The 21,976-nt window shown below is 39.6% G+C and overlaps 1 protein-coding gene across 4 annotated transcripts in view; it reads left to right on the plus strand.

The window, feature by feature from the left end:
* The window catches only part of ROBO1 (roundabout guidance receptor 1), a 571,646-nt gene that overhangs the window by 306,004 nt on the left and 243,666 nt on the right, over nt 1-21,976 (plus strand). The window contains exon 1 of one of the 4 annotated variants that reach the window (XM_053386469.1): nt 2,037-2,212. The exons of the other annotated variants lie outside the window; for them this stretch is intronic. Coding sequence (XP_053242444.1) covers nt 2,158-2,212 — 55 coding nt within the window. The 5' untranslated portion in view covers nt 2,037-2,157. Of the gene's footprint in view, nt 1-2,036; nt 2,213-21,976 lie in introns of those variants that run through there. 4 annotated transcript variants of the gene reach the window in all.

Below are 21,976 nucleotides of genomic sequence, written 5' to 3' on the forward strand. Positions count from 1 at the left end.
GGACCTCCAGAACGAATTAAGTTCTTAACCCGAGGTACCGCTGTACTTCTGATGAGGAAAGAAAAAATTGGAACCACATGATTCTGATCAGCTATTGTGGATTGGATAGCACTGATCAAGTGGCAGGCCTGACCCAAGACATTTTGGTACCTGAGCCAAAACAGAAAATGGCAACCATCCCCACACCAGGGAAGAGGGGGTGAGTAAAGATCTACATCAAATACAAGGAGGTCAAATCAACTTTACCCAAAGGCTGAAGCGGGAATCATAGGACCGTCACACGTAGGGGGTGGGGTTCTGGATCGTGCTGGGTGGGGGCAGCCTAGGGTTCGGAGCAGTGACACCTTCTGTTTGCTGAGAATATTTGCAGATTGGCTTCTGTCAATCAGTGATGTCCAGGTTGGCAGGAGGAGGATGCTTGGCGCTCAGCTTCCTCAATACTGGGGGGTGGTGGACCCCATACTAATAACAATAACAACAATAATAATACCTTTATTATTGCTCCAGCCATTATGAGTGGCTTCAATCACATATAAAACATAACACCAAACTGCCTGATACAGGGCTGCCTTCAGATGTCTTCTGAAAGTTGTGAAGCTCTTTATCTACTTGACATCTGATGGGAGGGCATTCCACATAGAGGATACCACTGCTGAGAAGGCCCTCAAAAATATTGAGGAGGTTGAAGACACCTCCACCCCTAGGAGTTGTCCCTTTTGTAACTTGCTTCCTTCCCCCTCTACGTATTTCTCTTGCTCAATTCACAGTAATCAATACTCCTCCTATGCTCAGTGGAACCTAATTTCAGCTGTGCAGCAGTGAAAGGGTTACACTTGTTTCCCCGGGAGGATTTTTTGAATCCTACGTCGGGAAGTTCCATTTACAGCACCAGGCAAGTAATGTTTTTTTAAAAAAATGGTTTGTTCCGGGCTCCGTGATATTCCAAGTCGTAGCCTTTTGTTATCCAATAGCACAAGGTAGTTTCTAACCCTTTGCCATCGGAAGAAAGTTACATGGGAATGTGGGCTGTTGTTGCCGCCGTTGTCTTCAAGGGAGGAGATTCTCCATCTCCGCATTGTAGCCGTTTTGTATTTCTTTTTCTTTCTGAGCAGTTTGGGGAGGCGCGGCTCCTTTAAGGTGTCCTGAGGCGGCACCAGACCTGCAGCGGCAAGGCGAGAAAGAGAAGCGCGCGCTCTCTCTCTCTCTCGCCTGCCTCAACGCGACGCCAGAAACTTCAGGGGCTGCTGGGCGAGACGGAGCTTTGCAGCCCCCTCAGCGTGCAGGCGAGGAGGTACACCCTTTCTCCACCAGGGGCTGCCCAGAAGAGGAGAACGAGGCCGCCCTCAGAAGTTTTTCCACCCCACACAGCCGGTCCCTCGCTTTTGTGCCAATCTCCGCTTTTGGAGAGGGAAGGAGCTGGAGGAAAAGAAAAAGGAGGAGGAGAGAGCCGTCGCTTCGCAGGACGGACAGCCGGGAGGTGCGGGCTGGTGCGACGCGCGGCTCCGCTCTGGCTGCCGGGAAGCTGCTTCGCCTGGCAGTCCCGGCGCTTTGCTTCAAGTGATGGGACCCAGGGCTGCTGCGATTGCGCCGCCACTTCTGTCTGCCGCGCGCTCGCCCAGCGCCACACCAGGCAAGTCCTCGCCAAGAACAGCCGCCGGCCCGTCTCCGCCACCCGCTGCCTGAGATCCTCGCAAGAAGCGGCGGCACTTTCTGCACTCCGTCGAAGGGCCCCTCTCGTGACCTGCGCGCTCCTTGCTCCTTGCCTGCCTTTCTTTCCTTGAGGAGAGCCCAGCCAGGCAGCCAGCAAGCAAGCGCGGGCAGCAGGCGGGCTGCTGCTTTTGTTTCTCGCTTGCTGTCGGATGGTCCCGCGGCGCGGCAAGGCGAGGCAGCCCCCTTTGGGATAACCCGGGGCGAGAGGAAAGCGCAGGCTTGGGCTTGGGCTGGAGCTGCGGAGCCCTGCCTGCTTTTGCTGACAATAGAGACTCTTTGCGAAGAGCCCGGACGAGGCTCCCCGTTCAACTCCTGGAGGATTTGCTGCTTGTGGATTTACAAACTGGGAAGCCTTGGAGGGGCTTTTGGCGAAAGTCCTCCCCCTCCCCCTCTTCCTCCAGCCCTCCCTTTTGGCATGAGATTATCGACAGGCTCCACCTGGAGACAATGATCGCGGAGTTTGTACACTTCTATCTCTTTGGATTATTATGTCTCTGCTCAGGTAATCGCTGCTCCTCGAATGATTTTTATTTATTGATCTCGTATTGTCGAGCGGGCAGATGGCTCCCTTGCTTATCCCAGTTGGGGAAGGATTCAAGGAAATGTAAAACTCTAGCCATTGCTGCTGATTAAAGCAGGAAACAATTAAACATGTGCTTAAGTCTTATACTGAAAACAATGGGGCATTCTCAAAAGTCATCCACTTTAGTCACTCACTGCAGGGCAACTGAGGCTAGGATCCAGCTGAAGATGCTCAACAATTTTATCCAATTTTGGTTCCCTGGGCTTGCTCTTACTTCTTTCTCTCCTCAGATTTTTCTGCCTGTTCAAGTGATTTTTAGTATGTGGGTGGAACCGACTTTCATCTAGCCTTGAGGTTATGGAGGGCATGTGCACAGTGCATGCATCAGTTTGCACCCATAGTTTTGAAAAATTAAAGCAGGGTTATTGGCAGCAAAGGACCAGTCCTCTGATGCTTCCAAACTCGTCAGTCCGCTTCTAGAAACTAGATGGAGCAAGTCAGCTGAGAGCTTAACGCTCCAGGGCCTAACTATATGTACTTGACACTGCACATCCCAAGGATCGAAGCCTTACAGGCCTATCAAATACATGTTTACTCAGAAGCAAGCCCTACTGTGTCCACTGAGGCTTAGTCTCTAGTCACTTGTGTTTTATAGATCAGCTTGCACATGAGTAGAGTAGGCGAAGGTAGATCATGGAGCAAGCTGGTCTATCTCTCTCTCCCCACCCCACCCCCCATGTCCTCACTGCTAGGACCAGCCACTCTAGTTCGCAACAAGGGGGCTATTAGTCCTTGTTTGATGTATGCAGAGGACTGTAATTAAAATAGATCATAAAGAAACAGCAGGAAACAACTTCTTCCTACAGTTTTAGGTGAGGGGGGGAGAGGTTACAGGTATTGGCAAGTAGGAAGCTAGAGGCATGGTTTATTCAGTATATGTCGATTGATGTACTGATATGAAGCATCACTTTTTAAACCTTTGTTGAGGGCATATTGTTCCAGTGTTCAGTACTCATATGGTAATAACTATAGTTCATCACTAGCCATTGGTGTTTACCTCCTAGAGTAAGTGGATAGTTCACTACTACATAGATTTGCTTACAGTGACCTTTCTTTGAAATGGAAATTCCAACTAAGGGATGCTTAGGATCAAGATAGATTTATTATCTCTGGAGTTACTTAAGTTTCACTCTTTCATGAATTTCCCCCCTTACACACACTTCCAAGTTCATTATGCATGTTTAGTTGGAAGTTCAGCAGATATGTGCTTGTGGAATTAGATTGATAAATTATTGGTTTTTGAAACACTTTTTAATCCCATCCAGAAGGGTTCTCCCTTTCCTTAACTTCTGTTAGCAAGTCAGAGCTTGTGCTCACACCCACCCTCAGCTGGCAACTTTTATACAATGTACAAAGGGAATTTTAGAATTTGAGTATGATTATTTTGAAAGGATATAAACTAGGATGTGACTACTAGCTCAGTTTTCCGCAAACTAACTGTAAATTTTCTGGCAAAGTCTGGAAGCTTGGCACATATGTTAAATCATTCACTCTGACCGCAAAAAATTGTTACAATCCCATGAAACCTATTCCCTTGATCAGAGGTGACATGAGAACAGTCTGGATAGGAAAATGAGCTACTTCCCATGTGCTGAATGGGATATAACCCATGAGACTGGGGTTACTTTGCAGTAGGGCAGCTGGCTGCTGCTCTGTGGGAGTAGGACAGGTGACTAGGTTAAACCTGAAACCCTGTATCTGTTTTTTCTTAAATTCTTGAGTAATGTCACCAGCTCACTTAGTTTCCATTATTTCACGGAGTGCACTTTAAGCACAGAGTTGGATGCAAATCACAGTCAGTGGGAGGAAACTGTCTCACTTGCCTCTTTTACTACCCTCTTAGCCCCCCTACCCCACCCCCCAGATTTATAGCAAAAGGGTTCCCTTGTGGTTATTTTTTATTCACTTTTCTATGCTAAAAGTTTCTTCTCATGTGTAAAGTGACTGTCAAGTGTGATAAACAGAGGAAGGCAAGATCATTGAGAAGATAGTGGGATTAGTGGTCATTAGTCACTGTTTGAACTGGTTTAATTAGTTTTATCCTGGCTGTAGTGTCATGCCAGTGCAGTGCAAGTTAGTTGCAGATTTCATATCTTAAAATTCTCCAGTTCTTAGTGTTCCTTCACAGTAAATTTATGAGTCATGAAGGTCCCATGGAAGTATTTGCTGTGTTTGGTTCTTTCTTCTTGCGTTACTTTAAAATGCACAAATACTCTATTGTTTTAGTTCAAGGTGAGGACAGTGTGCTTGTCTAACTTAAAAGTTTGCAGTTGTCCAGTTTTCTTCATCTGCAGCGCAAGAGAACTGTTCTTACTGAGGAATAGTCTGGGATTTTTGTTGTCTGATTTTCCATATTTCAATTCTAGCTTCTATTTATTCTGAATTGCAACATGATCATCAACGTGAAAAACCATTGGGCCAGTTGTGATGCTTTTTTTTTTTACTTCAAGAAGTATTTGATAATTCTGGTGAAGATAGGGTTTTATTTTATACTTTCATTTTTGCCATTAACTTTCTTATTTAGTTTTCAAAAAATATGGATTGGATGGTTACAGGCATGGCTGCAAGGCATTTGACTTACTAAAAAAGCTAATAGAAGTTGAGTATCCTGACTATGACACTTCTTTTATAACTACTCTACAAGAATTTTCATGGGCCATATTGTGTACTGTACTCCCCCTGCCCCTATGTTCAACTAGTGTTGTTTTATAATGTTGAATAGGAGCGAGTGAGTAATTTCAAATTCTAGAAATTTTGCAATCAGCTATTGCAAAAGCTAACTGATTGAAACATTATGTCAGAAGATACACATGGAAACAAAGAAAAGTTAACAACATTTGTTTTTGCCTGCAAGTTCTTTTGAGTACTGTATTTCACTCAGCAATGGTCTGTAAATTCTCATACAAAAGACCATGGCTTGTTTCTGTCCTGCTAATTAAAATATGTGTAACTGACATAATTATACCTAATTATTAATGTTAATTCTTTCTATTTTTAAAACAAGCGCAGTCTTGTGTCTTTATTCAACTTCTGATCAAGAAAAGACCCCTTCAGTCAAATTTGCTAGAACTTTAGCTGAAAAGAGCTAAGTCTGTTCATGGTATGGGTTTATTTTTTTCTTATTTCTTCAGCAATTTTAAAACACTTTATAATGTGTTGCTAATTACATTGAAACCTAGTGTAATACCTAAAAGTGTGCGCCAGCAAATACATGGTTCAATTCTCTTCCCAGCCACAAATTCTCTCAGCCTTTGTTGTATGAGAATAATGCTGGCTTAATTTGGCTGTTGTGAGCTTTCCTGATATAATATGTTCAATGTGCTTCTAATAATAATATACCCACTGAGTTCTGTGGGACTTTCTCTTAAGTTTAGTGTGTGCTGTATTGTGGTTGTAAACACTTAACTTCCTATTTACATACTGCGTTTTAAAGGTTACGTTCCAGTTACTTTTTTGCTTCATTATGTATATGGTAACCATTTCTAGCTAGCACTCCATGAGGTTACTGCTTTACTCTACATAGAAACAAACAAAGCAGCAACAACACAAAGAGGAGAGTATAACATCAAATCACTGTTTCTTTTGTGTTCTAAAGGGTTCATATGATCCAGAGACCATGGCATAGCTCTATGTTAGCCCTTCTACTGCAAATTTGATCCTTCTGTTCTGTTTTGGAAATCAATTTATTTGTGGATTAATTGAAGCAATATGATATACAGTGGTACCTCGGGTTACATACGCTTCAGGTTACATACGCTTCAGGTTACAGACTCTGCTAACCCAGAAATACCGTATTTTTTGCTCTATAAGACTCACTTTTTCCCTCCCAAAAAGTATGGGGAAATGTGTGTGCGTCTTATGGAGCGAATGCAGGCTGCGCAGCTATCCCAGAAGCCAGAACAGCAAGAGTGATTGCTGCTTTCACTGTGCAGTGATCCCTCTTGCTGTTCTGGCTTCTGAGATTCAGAATATTTTTTTCTTGTTTTCCTCCTCCAAAAACTAGGTGTGTCTTGTGGTCAGGTGCGTCTTATAGAGCGAAAAATACGGTAGTACCTCAGGTTAAGAACTTTGCTTCAGGATGAGAACAGAAATAGTGCTCCAGCGGCGCGGCAGCAACAGGAGGTCCCCATTAGCTAAAGTGGTGCTTCAGGTTAAGAACAGTTTCAGGTTAAGAATGGATCTCTGGAACGAATTAAGTACTTAACCCGAGGTACCACTGTACACAAGTTTATTTGAGAAATAATCTTAGTTTGCCCTCCATACTGAATAGCACAACCAGTGGAGTACTTCCACTCTGCTCTCTGGTATGGAAATACAAACAATTTGTATTTTATCATGGATCTTTAGCTAGTGGATCGGACACCACACTATGTCACATGAGAATCTAAAATGGTACACCTTCTTAAAAAGGGAGGGAGAAAATAAAGGGGGGAAATAGAGATATTGGGAAGAGCATGGAGAGATAGAAGACCCGTATTGTACATTGAAATTAGTTGCATCCCTTGTCTGAAAAGGTGGAGGAATACTGTTTTAAACAAAATGAATGTGTTTATAATTTCATCTTGTTAAATATGAACAGTTTGCAAAAGTTTACTCAATAATTTGGATAATGGTTTCAACCGGATAGAATTGAAAAACAGCCCTGATTCTCATGCCATTGACTTCAAAAGCTATGTGCTTTAGAAGTCCATACAGCCTCTATAAAAACTGAAGTCATGTGCCCACTTTCCGATAGTGAGCCCAGTCAACTTACTTCTGAGTGAACATGCCTAGGATTTTGTGTTATAAGACATTTCAGTTACATTATTAAACAGGGTCGTTCTGGAGTAGTAAAAATGGATGCTGATTGTATTCTGTTTTGGAGGTTGAAACCCCAAAACTACACAGACACACACAAGCTTTTAAGTAAACCTCCTCAAAACGTGATGGTCCCTGTTTGTCAAACTGGGTAGCGATTGTTCTACAATAAGAAAGAATAGTTCACTACAGTCAGTTCCTTCTTCAAAGAAGGCCTTTCAAAGGACTAGGAATTACTTACTCATATGCCAAAAGTTGCTACATATAGAGATCAAAAGATGCTGCCACTGCACTCTCTGGGTTTTTTTTGTGATCTTCTAGCTGTGTTAGTAAAATGAGAATTGCATTTTTTTCTCTCCCTGTGACTAGAAGTTTGCATTAAGGTTTCTTACATGATTCCTATTATAGCTTTTTATTTGGTTTTCAAGATAGTATTTAGAAAGGAACATTTGAACATTCATAGTTTAGTCTTTCTGGTAGTGGAATGTAAAACTCATTAGAATAACTTCAGGAATTAATATATGGCTAATAGTTTTGTTTGGTCAGTTTGTCCGTCTTTCTTATTGGATCACCTATTTCAACTTTTGTAACTGCGCTGTGAAACTCACACCATTCACCCATCTAATAAATCTACAAAAAATGTTCTTACTAGCAGAATAGCTAAGGAGTGGAGAAGTTGTATGAGTCTATCTTAAGAGGCAATCCTCCCGTTTCCTGTAAAAAAACCCAGCTGGAATCCTACTTATGTGTGGAAAAACTATACATACCTAATTAAACATGGCAATAGGATTTGTCACTTCTGCTGTGCATGAATGCACAATCAAATGAGTGGCAGGTTTCCACTGTGTATAAGTAGCAAAATAGATATGTAGTTTTTGTGAATTCAGAGGAATTTTTATTAACCCCCATTAAGCCATTAAGTTGTATGCTTAATATTCTAAATGAAATTTATTAAAAATATAATGCAAAATATCATATTTTAGCTTTCGTAGTGTTCTTCCAAAAGTCACAATGACTGTGACTACATAGTATTATTACTATAGAGTGAAATTGTTTACCTGATCTGTAACTTTTTTTTAAAAAAAAGAAGTAGGTACTATTAATATTGGCAGTGACAAAGGTCTGTATGTGAGTGCATGCATGCATGTGTTGCGGAGATGGAAGGGTGTACTCAAACTAACTTGATGATATGCCTTCCTGCCTCTCACCTCTCTCTTTTGGTAAAGCTGCTAGGAAAGGACAGCAGCTGCTGCATGCTGAGTTGCATAAATATAAGGTGCTGTTCATTATGAGTTTCATTCCATATTTGCCAGGTGCAAAGTGCACTCTAGTGTTTGGTGTCAAAGGAACAGAGGGACATTCACTCTTGGCCAGAAATTTTCCCTCGTGGCAAGTATCTGATGTGTACATACTCTCATTCTGCTATCAGGCAAGTGGTTACGCTACATGCTGGCTTGTTAAACTGGCAGTCCCTTGGCAGATGTCTAGACAAGCTGCCAACTATTAGTGCTGGATGCTTTAAACCAGCTTCAGTCTGATGATCCCTGGGTTCCCGAAGAACCATAAGCATGTGGAGTCAGGGGATTAATGTATCTCTCTTCTGGCTTGGCCGGTAAAGATGAGCCATGTGACTAACAGTGACTGGTGCAATATATGTAAACAGTACCATAGTTTTCAAGCCCATCCAGATTTTCCAAGTGATTACTTTAGACATTGTCAGCAAAAGCATGCAGAAAACTAACAAACAGCATTTCTCCCCCCTTTGCATGGGAGCTATCCTTTATAGATTATAGATATGAGGAAATGCCATGTGCCATGTTGTATGTGTACACTTGACTTCTAAAAGGAACTTAAAAAGAAGACAGTTGAGGTGAAAGGGGGCACATTTTTTCCAGCTTTCTCCCTGAAAGGCCTCTTGCAAGATTGTGGCTTTGTGGCTTTTTGTCAATTCTCTTCTGAGATTTGATAAGCCTTATTGGTATTGGGGGAAAGAAGGAAGGACTGTAAAGTGTCCAATGAAGAAATACAACACAAAATTACCTTCAGAAAATATAGAGGCATTGCTGTAGTGAGAGAAGTGACTGCTGTGTCATTACTTGCCAGCTGAGTTTGTTTTAAACAAAACCAAATGGACTACATAGTAAGGAAGTGCAGAGTCTTCACAAGATGATCCAGGCATTGAAGGAAAGAAGCTTTCACTGGAAAGTGATGGTGCCACATGCAATGCAGTGGGAACCTTTGGCACTCAAACAGCCATATTCCATGAAACAATCTCAATAGCAATAGATGACATAATCTCTGAGCAAAGAACCATATATGCCTGCTGAAAAAGAACTGCAGTTTCATTACCTTATGGTTCACAAGCAACAATGATTCATCAGGTTCATTTGCTGGAAAGGCCTAAAGTTACCAGATTAAAATAACCTCCAGTTACATTGTTGTGAAATAGTTTGATTTAAAAGAATTCCAGTAAAATGTACATTACAGGATTAGAATGAAACCAGTGATTCATTCATTGGCTTAAAATTTATCGTGCAATGAAAATGTAAACAGACTTGATGATATTTCGAATGTGAGTTATTTCATTTAGCTGGTGAGGATGTATAGCAATTTTAGTGTAGCAAAAGGGTGATTTCACAAACAATACAAAGTGGTTATTATTGCCTTTGTGCTATAGCTAATGATTGGGCCTTTTACAGAGTGATGGGAAAATACTTTTTTAATAGCTAAGTGACTGTATGATTACTTCCCAAATGGAAGCCACTAATTTGAGGATGATTACCGGTAAATGTGTGTGAGACACTATAAAAACTTCCACCAGAAAACTTTTTTAGAGTTTGACTTCTTTGAAAACTGGTAAAGGAAAGGGGAAGTTAGAAACAAAACCCCACAAGTAAATTATTAAGAGAGAGTTATACTCCTAGTGGTTTCCTCAGTGTTTTTACTACCACCTTTAAAATTCTGCAGCTTTACTGAAGAATTACAATGATGTGTGCAAGATATGATTGTAGTAGCTCTGGTTCCTTAATTAACACCCTAAGCCAGGTGTAGGCAGAAGGCCCTTTCAGTGTAACTGTTCTTCAACACTTTCAGGTAAAAAGAAACTGAGTGCTTGCCACAGACATTTTGACCTTCTCTAATGTATTAATAGCAGTGCACTGAATTGGTTGCCATATCTGTATCCTTCAGGTAAGGATAGATATTTGCCAACTCATTAAGCCTGTGTAATTGAAGAATTTTTCACTTTTAAGGAGATAAAATGGTTTAAAAGCAGTTATCCAAATTTCATTGCTCATGTTCTATTTCAAGCACATTGTTGCAAAATTCCTCTCATATAGTTGAGGATGTCACTAATCAAGGTACTTTGAGTGACCCTGCCTTAGAGCAGCTTCCCCCAACCTACCCCCAATGTTGTGGGACTGCAATAGGGATTCATGGGAGTTGCATGTCAATACATCAAGAGAACACCAGATTGCTTTAGAGCTAGAGACCTAATTAACCTGGTGTGCTCTGGTCCATGGGGTCACGAAGAGTCAGACACGACTAAATGACTAAACAACAACAACAACATTAATTAATTAATTAACTTGGAGGAAACATACAATACACTCTTTCCAAGCCCAGTGTGCACATTTGTTATAAGTATCAGACCACAACACGTTATCTAAATTATAGACAAAAAGAACTATTCCTTGTGATTATAATTGGACATAATTCAAGGGAAGCTGGAATACAGTGGTACCTCAGGTTACATACGCTTCAGGTTACAGACTCCGCTAACCCAGAAATAGTGCTTCAGGTTAAGAACTTTGCTTCAGGATGAGAACAGAAATCGTGCTCCGGCGGTGCGACGGCAGCAGGAGACCCCATTAGCTAAAGTGGTGCTTCAGGTTAAGAACAGTTTCAGGTTAAGAACGGACCTCCGGAACGAATTAAGTACTTAACCCGAGGTACCACTGTATCATGTAGGAAGAGTGAACATTCAGCATTTGCATCTAAGGACCACATAGAAGATAATTCAAATGGGCGCTAGCTATGTAATTTGTGTTAAGTGATGTTAGTGATTTTAATTTGTGCCCTAAGAGTTGATAAAAAATAGTTTTCATGGAGTATTATGAGGAACATTTGAGAACTTAAAATGACTTCTAATAAAGTGGTTTGGATGGCTGAATGACTCCTGCACAACTTACTATATTTTGCTTGTTCTCAAACATGTCTATTTGTTTCTGAGTGCTGATTTTGACAAAGACCTTGGTGTCTTGAGGCTAGGTTGTCCCAAGGACCATCTCCTCCTAAGTGAACTTGCCCCAGTTTTAAATAATAATAATAATAATAATAATAATAATAATAATAATAATATATTTATTTATATCCCACCCATCTTGCTGGGTTTCCCCAGCCACTCTGGACAGCTTCCAACAAAATATAAAAAATACAATAAAACATCAAATATTAAAAACTCCCCTAAAAATTCGTTCATTAGTACCCTTGCCCCAAAGGTTGTGATGGGTGGTAAAAATAAAAATAAAAATTCTTAGTGGTGGACCCAGATTCTAGAATAACCTCCAGTTATTTGGGACCAGTTATTCATGTCCTTCACACTGGACCACTGCCCTTCCAGCCAGAGAGAAAGTGACAAACACATAGCAATTGAAGTTATAACTTGTTAAAACAGTGAGATCTTTACTAATGCCACTACTATTGTAGTATAAAATATGCTTCCTCCCTTAACTGTCACCTAGCAGCAGCCATTTCATCAGCAGAGGGAGGAAAGATGGGAAGCAGGCCTACCACCTGCTCCATTAAGGTCAGGTTCCCCTCTCAGTCAGCTGTGACTTGGTAGCATCCAATGCATCAGGCTGCAGCTGAGAAGGGATGCAGGGCCACTCTATCAGCACAATTGATTTACCAGCAACCTTTCCACCTCAGCAGGTCATTAGAAGAACTTTTAACTAATAATTTGTTCCTGAGTTGGCTTTTTTCTCATCCATCTTGCTCCATTTTTCTTTCATGTTGTGTCTTCTTAGATTGTGAGCGATGAGGGCAAGGCATCCCTTTTTAAGTGATTTGTAAGCCTGTGGTTTTTTGGGTTGATGAGTGGAATAAAAATGAATAACACACCTGAATAACACACTATTTACAACTATGAATGTATGTCATAGGAATATTTGAAGCAACTTGCTGCATTATTGCTCGAAAAATGACATTAACATGGAGAACTAAAGTAAAGGAAGATGATCTTTTAAGAGAGTAAGAGTGCTGATTGTGATGCATTTGTCCATTAATTTTGGCAGTTACTGTAGGGTAAGTTACCATGTGTGAAAAATGATGCTAGTATTTGGTAATGAATGACAAGTAATAATTCAATGGACACTATGGTTCATTGCTTACATAGCACTTTGTGAAAAGAAAAAGTCACACATTGAAAATGATTCAGTTTATATACTTGCAGAAGTATTTACAGAGGATTCTTTAGAAGACTGTCTGGAACGTTGAACTTGTTTTAAAGCTTCTCCTTTGAATATAACTCATTAATATTCACGGAATAATGCTAGCCTATATGGAAGTTGTACAGTTGCAGCATAAAAGTGAAGCAACTGATGTTGCATAGTGTTTATTTCAGTTACATTTGTATATTTTATTGTTTTCATCTGGCAGTTTATACACAGAAGTAACTTAGCAGAATTCTTACCTGAACTGCTATTGTTAATGCCCCCCATCCCCCCCCCCGGTTTTTCATAATTTCATTAAGGGATTACAGTGGTAACAATAACAGAACTTCTGCTTTTGCCAAGCTTTTAGCATCAGGGAGCTGAGTCAAATGAACACTGAGTAGGAACATATTTAGAAACATTGGACAAAACAAAAGAGATGTTTGTCCTCTTGAAGGCTAACCGATTTATTGTAACACTTTGTGGACTACAAACCATTTCACAGGCAACTTGACCTGGTAATAATAGTATTAACAGTAGAAAGCTAGGCATAATTAATGTATTGCAAGAACCTTAGTCAAATATTGACAATAACAAAGATGAGCTGTGGTGGGACTTGAGCTTGCACACTACAGGCAATGACTGATTTATTCATGTCTGCATGGTGCCAAATCCAGAGGTGACCCAAAATGTCAACAAAAGGGCAGAATGGGGATGGAATAGGTGGGGTGGAATGGAATGGAATGCTTTATGTGGGCCCCACAAACACATTTGTGCAGGAACATAACCCCTGCACAAAACGAGTATTGCTTGTGCAATATTTCCTCTTCCAGCTTGGCCACAAGCAGGAGATCAGAAACATTCACCTTAGTTTTAGATTAACCATAGCTAGGGTTCAGATGTAATGCTGCACTGTGATTAATTTTAACTATGGCTTTTTAAAGAAAATCAGCTTTAAGGAAAGTGTCTGAATCAAAGGTTTTATTTATAGAATTATATACTGCTTTCAACCCCCATAAGCTCCCCTAAGGCAGTGCCCAATAATAAAAACCCAATTCTAATAACAGTAAAAGTTGAAAATGGTAAAACTACTACAAAACAAAATAAAAATAACAAGTTAACACACCAATAAAACCCTTTAAAGTTCTGATGAAATAAGTACATATTGATTGCCCCTATCTTTGTGGAGAGAGCTCCACAACTGAGTTAACTCCCACAGAGGCCCTCATCCCATGTTATTGCTAGCTGTACCTCTCATGGTGAAACATAGAGCCAGTGATTGTAATTGATAACAGGTAAACAGGGAAGGAGTTCATCCTTCAGATATTCTGGTTACAAGTCATTTAGGGCTTCATAGATAATAAGCAGCACTTTGAATTAGGCCTTGAAACCAATAGGTATTTGTGCAGAAGAAATAGAAAGCCAACTTCACTTTCCCACAGCTGAAGACATACTTTGATTTGTAATATTTGTTCGAAGTGCATATTTTGTTTCATGTGTTGGTAAAAAAACACCTTTGCTAAACATGCTTAAAAATCGCCTGTAGTGTCCAGCATAGTATCACAGAATTGTAGATTTGGATGGGATCATGGAAGGGACCATCTAATCCACCCTCTGCAATGCAGGAATACGTTAATACAGTGGTACCTCTGGTTAAGAACTTAATTTGTTCTGGAGGTCCGTTCTTAACCTGAAACATTTCTTAACCTGAGGCGCACTTTCGCTAATGGGGCGTCCCGCTGATGCCACGCCGCCGTGCGATTTCCATTCTCATCCTGGGGCAAAGTTTGCAACCCAAGGTACTACTTCCGGATTAGTGGAGTTTGTAACCCGAAGTGTTTGTCACCTGGGTTACCACTGTATACATTCCATTTCCAAAGCAGAGTGCATGTGAAATTCTACACCCCCATTTTATTGTATGCCACTATTTGGTGGACATTAGTGATTCACACATATTCACACACCTCTTGGCTTATATGTGATAATAAGGATACATTAATATAGATTTTTTATTTGTGAAACTGAGGTAAGGAAAGTGGAATAATTCTTCATATTTCACAAAATGGTTGCTTCTTATCACAATATGAAGTAATCTGAAATGGACCTCAATTGCCACTATCACGAGAACACCCTAATCAATATTTTATGGCAATGAAGTTTATTTTTTGGTCGTCTGTAGTGGTAGACATGAGCTATCTGGTTTGCACTTCACAGCTATTGTCATATGGTGGCCAGCACTTTGGACTTCTATTTCATTAAGAAATGTACATTATTTTGTGTTTTATTTATTAAATAAAAAGGAGCTCAGGGTTGCTTCATCACAGCTGAACATACTGCAATTCTAGAGTTTAAGAACTGTTATTAGTTTTATGTTGAGTATGCAATAACGCATTATTTCATAAAGGCTTGTTTGCACAATTTGTATATCACCTGAATCAGTCCCAGGGCAAGTCTTAGTATAGTAGAAGAAGACATGGCTTCACAAGTCATTGCCACACTTCAGCAAAACATCCCACCCAGAAGCATCTCCTACCACCCCGTATCCAAGCCAGCTTTTGTAACTCAGCCATTTCATCACATCTCCATGGGCTGTACTTGATTCATTTGACTTTCATTCAACACCTGATTCCTGATAGCTTTCTTATGCTTGCTAATTAAACACAGAATCAACCTGAGACAGCTTCTCTTCAAAGAATTGAACATGGCATGTGTTGTCGCTCTGTAAAAATGAATCTGATCGGCACATGATTGGAGTGTTGGCACAGCTCTTAATTTCTGGCTCTGTGTGGAGCATTTCTGAGGTTTCTCTACTCCACCCAGACATTTGCTGTGACTAGCATTCTATGTTATACTTGTTAAATCCTGCAGGAAAAACTTATAGTAGTTATTCATCATCCCACTTTTTCAAGGCTGTAATAAAGAAAATGTTAAAACAGAGCTATCTGTGAGTGGGAATGTGCTGGTGGGAAGGGGGCAGGAAGCAAAGATACGTTTTCTTAAAAACAAAAGGAGTTGCTTCAGTGTATTGGGTAGTATAATCTGGCATGCATATGTATTCAGTAGATGAATGTTTGTGTTTCTGTCTCTTTTTTTGCATTCATATGTATCTATAGTAAATATCTATTTAATTAAAAGTTTAAAATCTAATATCCAACATGGGATAGAGCTGAGGTGGGGAAGAACGCATGTAAAATATGCTACTCATGAGGTCTGCTGAGACTCTGTTTTTGCTGTGGTAGCTGGAGGCAACCTAGTCTTGATTAGCAGTCTGGTTTCCTAAAAGATTTCACAGGCCTTCCCCCATGTCAGCTAGATTTTTAACTATTTACCTGTATACATTTCTTTAAAACAAATGCAAATTGATTCTCAAAATCCAAAAACATATTAATAGAAAAAAGCTGTGATTCATTTATTAAAAAGGATACATACTAAATTTAAATGTTGTTAGTAGTGCATAAAAATGGCAAGAGATGGTAACTATGGAAGGCCACTTGAAATAAAATCTGTTTTCTTCAGATCATGGTTGCGTGTATCTTCTTAAGGAAAAAGAGAATCTTGGCTTGGGTCTCAGATGCTTGGGCCACTAGATCCTTTCACAGGAGAAAAATAATGGTTTGGTATGCTATTTTCCGAATTTGTTTACTGCGGTATATATTTGAATCAAATCCGCCATAGCCTATAAGAACAACTGCCTTGAAGCAGAGTGGTTGTTTACACACAGCTTCTTTCTTAACTGTTAGGCTCTCTGTTCCTGTGGGAGTAGCTGGCATGCATTGGTTTAGCGTAGGCTCAAGGGAAATTATTAGTTTTACAGTTCACTTTCCTGGCTTGGGCAGAATATGTGCTAGCCAATTCCAGCACTGTTGCAGCCGAGAAGCTGCAGTTACTATGCTCGGCTTGAAAGCACCCTAAAAGCTAAAGTTATCCTGCAAGGTTCGGCAAATCTGGAATGCCTGGATTTGTAAATGGCAAAGTACAAATGTTTTTATTCACGGATTATGGCTGTGTAGCACACTTCACCTTATCAAGTTGAGACACATTAGAGTTTTTAAAACTGTACATAAGAGCTCCTTTTTATATGTATATAAGAGCTCCTTTTTATATATCATTTAGTGGTGAGGGGCCACTAAAGCGTGGCTCTTTTTCCTCTTCCTTGGAATGTCAACAATACTTGCATATGGCATGGATGTAATTTTAAATGCTCCCAAATGGATGAGAATTTGCTATGCTTCAGCAATAGCTGTCAATGTCAATGTTAGAAGCACCCCCCCCAAAAAAAGCTGTGAAACAAAATCAGGGAAAACAAAATGGCTGAGATCTGAAGATCAAGTTTTCCCTTGAAAGAAAGCAAGAAAAGAAAAAAAGAAAGCAAGAAAAAACCTTTCATCTCTTCTTACAGTCAATGATAGTTGGTATTCAGCTAAGCTTCACTCAGAATAGGCCATGTCCATCTATTTCAGTGGGTGTACTTGAGTAGCACTATAAATGCCACAGGATCAGTAGTCTCATAGCATTGTAATCTGAAATTGGAACGACTAACACACAGCATCTCTGATCCTAAATCAAAGGCTATTATAGCTGATATTGAAAAGTGCCATTTTTCAGAGACTGACCAGAGTCCGTCTTTCTAGATAGTTGTGAATGGTTCTACTACATTTTCCCGTTTTTTTGTGTCATCATTTTTTTGGGGAAGAAGAAGTAGCATGATGCTGTGCATAAATCATTCACTGCTCAATCCTGTATTTGTCTTACTTGGACAAAATTCCCATGGAGGACTTATAGGTTAGTGTGTCCAGGTTTGCAGCCTCGCTCCTAGCAGGCAGCTGGGAATTTTCTTACTAAGTGAGCTTGTGCCAATAACTACTGCTCTACTTCCACCTTTTGCTGTGTGGCTACGTTTTAGAAGTTTTCCACTTCCATTTGGAAGTGGTTTTAAAATGGTTTTAAAATGTGGACAAAATACTGGTTAAATACACTGCACCAACTTTTTTCCTGTTACCTGTTGATACATATACATTTTGTATGTACTAATAAATACCATTTTTTCTTCTAAAGGCATTCATGGCAGATGGCAGTATACACTACTTAGTTCATGTTGTTATGGTGTTTCTGAGTAAAAGTATTGATGTAGGAAACTGGTAATTTTATCTAGAATAACCTTGGCTATATTTCCACATTTCCGATGTGATGGACTTCTTTATTTACTCAGTTTTTGCTTTGGTATAGTTTTGGAAGAAAGAAGTAATAAACGGGGAACCTGCCTTTTAACTGCTTGTGTAATACACATAAATCCATTTCTTCAGGCTCCATGAATCAAAAGTGAAGGGTGATTACCTTAGTCTGACTGCACCCCATGTAATTTCAGAGGCTACAAATGTTGTTACAAGCAAGGTATGGGTGAAAGCATAGTAAAGTTCCACTGAATGACTTTTACAGCTTTGAGCTAATGTACACAAACAAAGAAACTCTTGTTTCCCCCCTTCCATTGTGTGTGTAATGAGAGAGGTGTAAATTAGCCAATCTTGCAGTGGAGTTCAAGCTGTATTCACTTTTTTTAAATTTCAGATAGAAAATCCCATTAAAATATAATTAAATTATCTTATGTTTAGCATTTCATCTTCTAAATGAGACAATATCTGAATAACTGATAGCTTTAAAAGATATAATGCTCCATTATTCCTATATTTTCATCAAGATGAAGATATTTTTTAAAAAATTATGTAGCAACCAGAAATTATGTAGCAACCAAAAAAAAGTAGCAACCAGAATCAACTGTGTTAAAGTACAAGAAATGCAGCAATGTGAAGTCTTTGCTTTTATATGGCTTTTTCTGCCCTTAGGTTTGATATTTAGAAATTTGAATGGCAATTGAATAAATGAGTACAGTACATAAAAATAAGGAACTTTTAGGATTCTTTCTGATTCAGGGCTGAAAACAAATGGAAATATTCCATCATCTCCCCTTTAAAAATATTTTGGTCAAAGCTTTTATGATTTTATCTACTTGCTATAACTTTTTGTGAAGTTACAAGGGGGATTTTTTTAATGTTTAGTGTTGTATAGATATACACCGGATACTATTTTCAGCTACTTTCAACATATAGTCATACCTTGGTTTTCAAACAGCCTAGTTCTCAAACATTTTGGCTCCCAAACGATCGAAACCTGGAAGTGACTGTTCTGGTTTTTTAATGCTCTTTTGGAAGCTGGACATCCGACAGGGCTTCCATGGCTTCCGATTCGCTGCAGGAGCTTCGTGCAGCCAATCAGAAGCCACACTTTATTTTTCGAATGCTTTGGAAGTCGAATGGACTTCCGGAACGGATTCTGTTTGACTTCTAAGGTACGACTATACTGTATTTAGTACTCATTGTAGTACTTTACTCCTTACCCCACAATAAAGTCTAAGATTTTTCTAAGCCAAGGCTTTTTACTGTTGTTAACAGTAGTGGAATATTGCTGGATACTTTCTTTGATGTGAATTAATTCAAGGCTTTATGTAAATTCCATGGTACCTTTTGCCCATGTTGCTATAAAAACCAGAATTTCATGTGATTTGTAATAATTATGGCAGCTTTCTGTCACTGTGTTAAAAAATTACTGGGGTAAACAGTGTAAAGCATTATATATGCATCTGATGCACTTGGCTAGTATTCTCGATAAGGATGGTTCCACTGTGTTTTCTAAGAGTATGTCAACACACTTTTGACTCGCCAGTATATCTGTTGCCCTGAATCTGTTGTCATGCGTAATGTGATTCTGTATGTAGTTATGATAGAGAAAGCAAGCAAAATAAATTTTGGATTAATGGGCTTGTCTAGGTGTATCAAGAGATGGAAGGAACTGTGAACTTGCATCTTGATGTACCAATTGAAAATTTAGAATCCAGGAAATGTATGTGTATTATGCAGTTTAGCCTTTGATCCTAGAAACCTGTCTGTGAATGTAGAATACTTATTGGGGTCTCCAGTTTCCATTTTGTTATGTTTAGCTAGACTTGTTCTGGCATCTGTGGGCAATCTTTATTCAGTGTTCATTCATTTATTTATTTTTAATTAGGCCATTACATTCTTTTAAAGCTCTAGAGTGAGCTTTAGTGCATTGAGAGATCTTCTAAGCATACAGTCTGTCTTGACTGAGGAAAGAGATGAGTGTCTGTTCTCTGAGGTCATGGGGGAAATGCAGAGGTCAGGACTTTGCACTTAGTCTTATATAAACAGTGTTATGCCCTAGTAAGTCTAATAATTGATCCATCTTTTTTTTTAAAAAAAAAAAGTTTGCTGAACTTTGTTACATCTCCCAGTTAGATCTTTGCTTAACCTGAACACTGGCCTGAATAAAATGTTGTGTAAAATAATCTCCATTTAATAAATTTGCTTTCTAATGCATTAAAAATGTGATACACTCTGAAGTTCCACTAGGCTTTTTCAAAAGGTGGCCTGTAACAAAAGGTGTGTTATCTGTAAACAAGCAAGTTCTTGATAGGATTGGACTGCAACTGTAACCTTGTATGTTTGGACATAATTCTCATTGAACGTTACAGTACTTTTGTGTGTACATTCTTTAAGATTCCACTGTTAGTGACTTTGAAATAGTAATATGGCTATTACTATGCAACATTTGCAGGTCCAGTTTCTTTGCAGTACAGTGTATTGATTTTTCAACCATTTTATCTTTAATTGTTGTCTTGTTTTCGGAGCCACTCTAGAAGTAGTGGTGTGGGTGTGCTTCTGCATAGATCCAGACTATCTGGAAAGAAGATCAGTCCCACTTAACTACACGTAACGTACGATGACATCTATAAGCTATAATTTACTCTTTATCTCTTTATCAATGTACCCGATTAAAACACAGAATGACTGTGGGAATTGAGCTTTAATCGTCTATGTGAGCGCTGCATCAGATATTGCTGTCTGATATACATTTAACAGGTCTTCTGTGGCATTTTGACAGGAAACTGGCAAAAACCTAGACATAAATAAGTCAGATTCATAGCTGCAGTGCCTGATGACTTCATCAAAATATTGGTGAAATTATTTTAAAAGTAACCTTAATCTCCCTAAATATAAATGCTTGTGGCTTGAACAGTTTTGATGCTGGTTTTCATTTCAGAGAAGGGAGGCACTTCTAAAAGTACCTAACCCTTTGCTTATAAATGAGAAGCTTGAGCTGGTATAAATAGCAAGTTAGTAAAATAAAAGGATAATGAATACTTCTTTCTTTCTTTCTTTCTTTCTTTCTTTCTTTCTTTCTTTCTAAGCTAGTTCAGATTCTCACAATGTGGCAAGGTGTCCCAAGGATTACAACAGCTTTTAAAGAAAGTTCTATCTGTCCCTGTGTATCAGGATGCAAATAAAATATTCCCAAGTACAGTGGTACCTTGGGTTAAGAACCTAATCCGTTCTGGAGGTCTGTTCTTAACCTGAAACTGTTTTTAACCACTTTAGCTTGTGGGGTCTCCCACTGCCGCCGCACGATTTCTGTTCTCATTCTGAAACAAAGTTCTTAACCTGAGGTACTATTTCTGGGTTAGCGCAGTCTGTAACCTGAAGCCTATGTAACCTGAAGTGTCTGTAACCCAAGGTACCACGGTAGTTTCTGGCATTTCAGCCTTCTTGGTTGTGTAATGGTAACCATGTTATTACACAGTTAGCACCCGGAAAGAAGTCTGCTATGCGTCTATAAACTAAGTCCCCAAATTTCTATTAGTGGAGCCCCAAAGGAGGGAAGTTAGGAATTAGATTAGGCTCAGTACTGCCTACATCTTTATCTCTCTCAAAAGGCAAAGCTTCATACTGGGAGCAGGGGGTGGGTGGAAAGAAAAGTGAGGTGCCACGAAACAAATTTTTAGGACCCACTTTAGTTGTAATTATATATTCTTTTTGAAAGTGTTTCTAATAATGTTGTGTTTTACATTGCTGTAATCCACCCTGGGATCTTGTGCTGAAGGGCAGGCAATAAATCTAATAGAAGCTGGCTGCTGATGAAATCCATTGTGTTGCAGCAGATAGGGGCACCTTTCTGAAGTGACGTAGTTCTGAGTTTGTCTTACGGCTGGTTTGACTGACTGGTTTAGTGTCGTTTCTGAAATTATTGTGTTTCTCCAGGACCTTTCTGTACTTTAGGGTGTTGCGCCTTGTAAGAATTGTACAGATAAGGACAATTCTACCCAGTATCTCTTTGAATCTGTGTACTGCACTGATTAGAGAAGTTGCACCTGGTGACATTGCTCAGTCATTGCTCATGCTTTAATGTGACCTTACTCTTTCATAGAAACAATGTCTGAGGGTTGAACCGAAATCTTTGTTTTTGACATGGGAGCCTCATGCTCCTTCACGTTTAGTGCACTTTGGTATGCAGATAGTGATCTGGACTGGATCCAGATCAGATTGAGTGGAATTCTGCTTCTTCAACAGATTTCCTGGTGTTTCACCACCGCTACAGACACCCAGTG

Source organism: Podarcis raffonei, chromosome 4 (genome assembly GCF_027172205.1).
Source record: "Podarcis raffonei isolate rPodRaf1 chromosome 4, rPodRaf1.pri, whole genome shotgun sequence".
Lineage (NCBI taxonomy): Eukaryota > Metazoa > Chordata > Lepidosauria > Squamata > Lacertidae > Podarcis > Podarcis raffonei.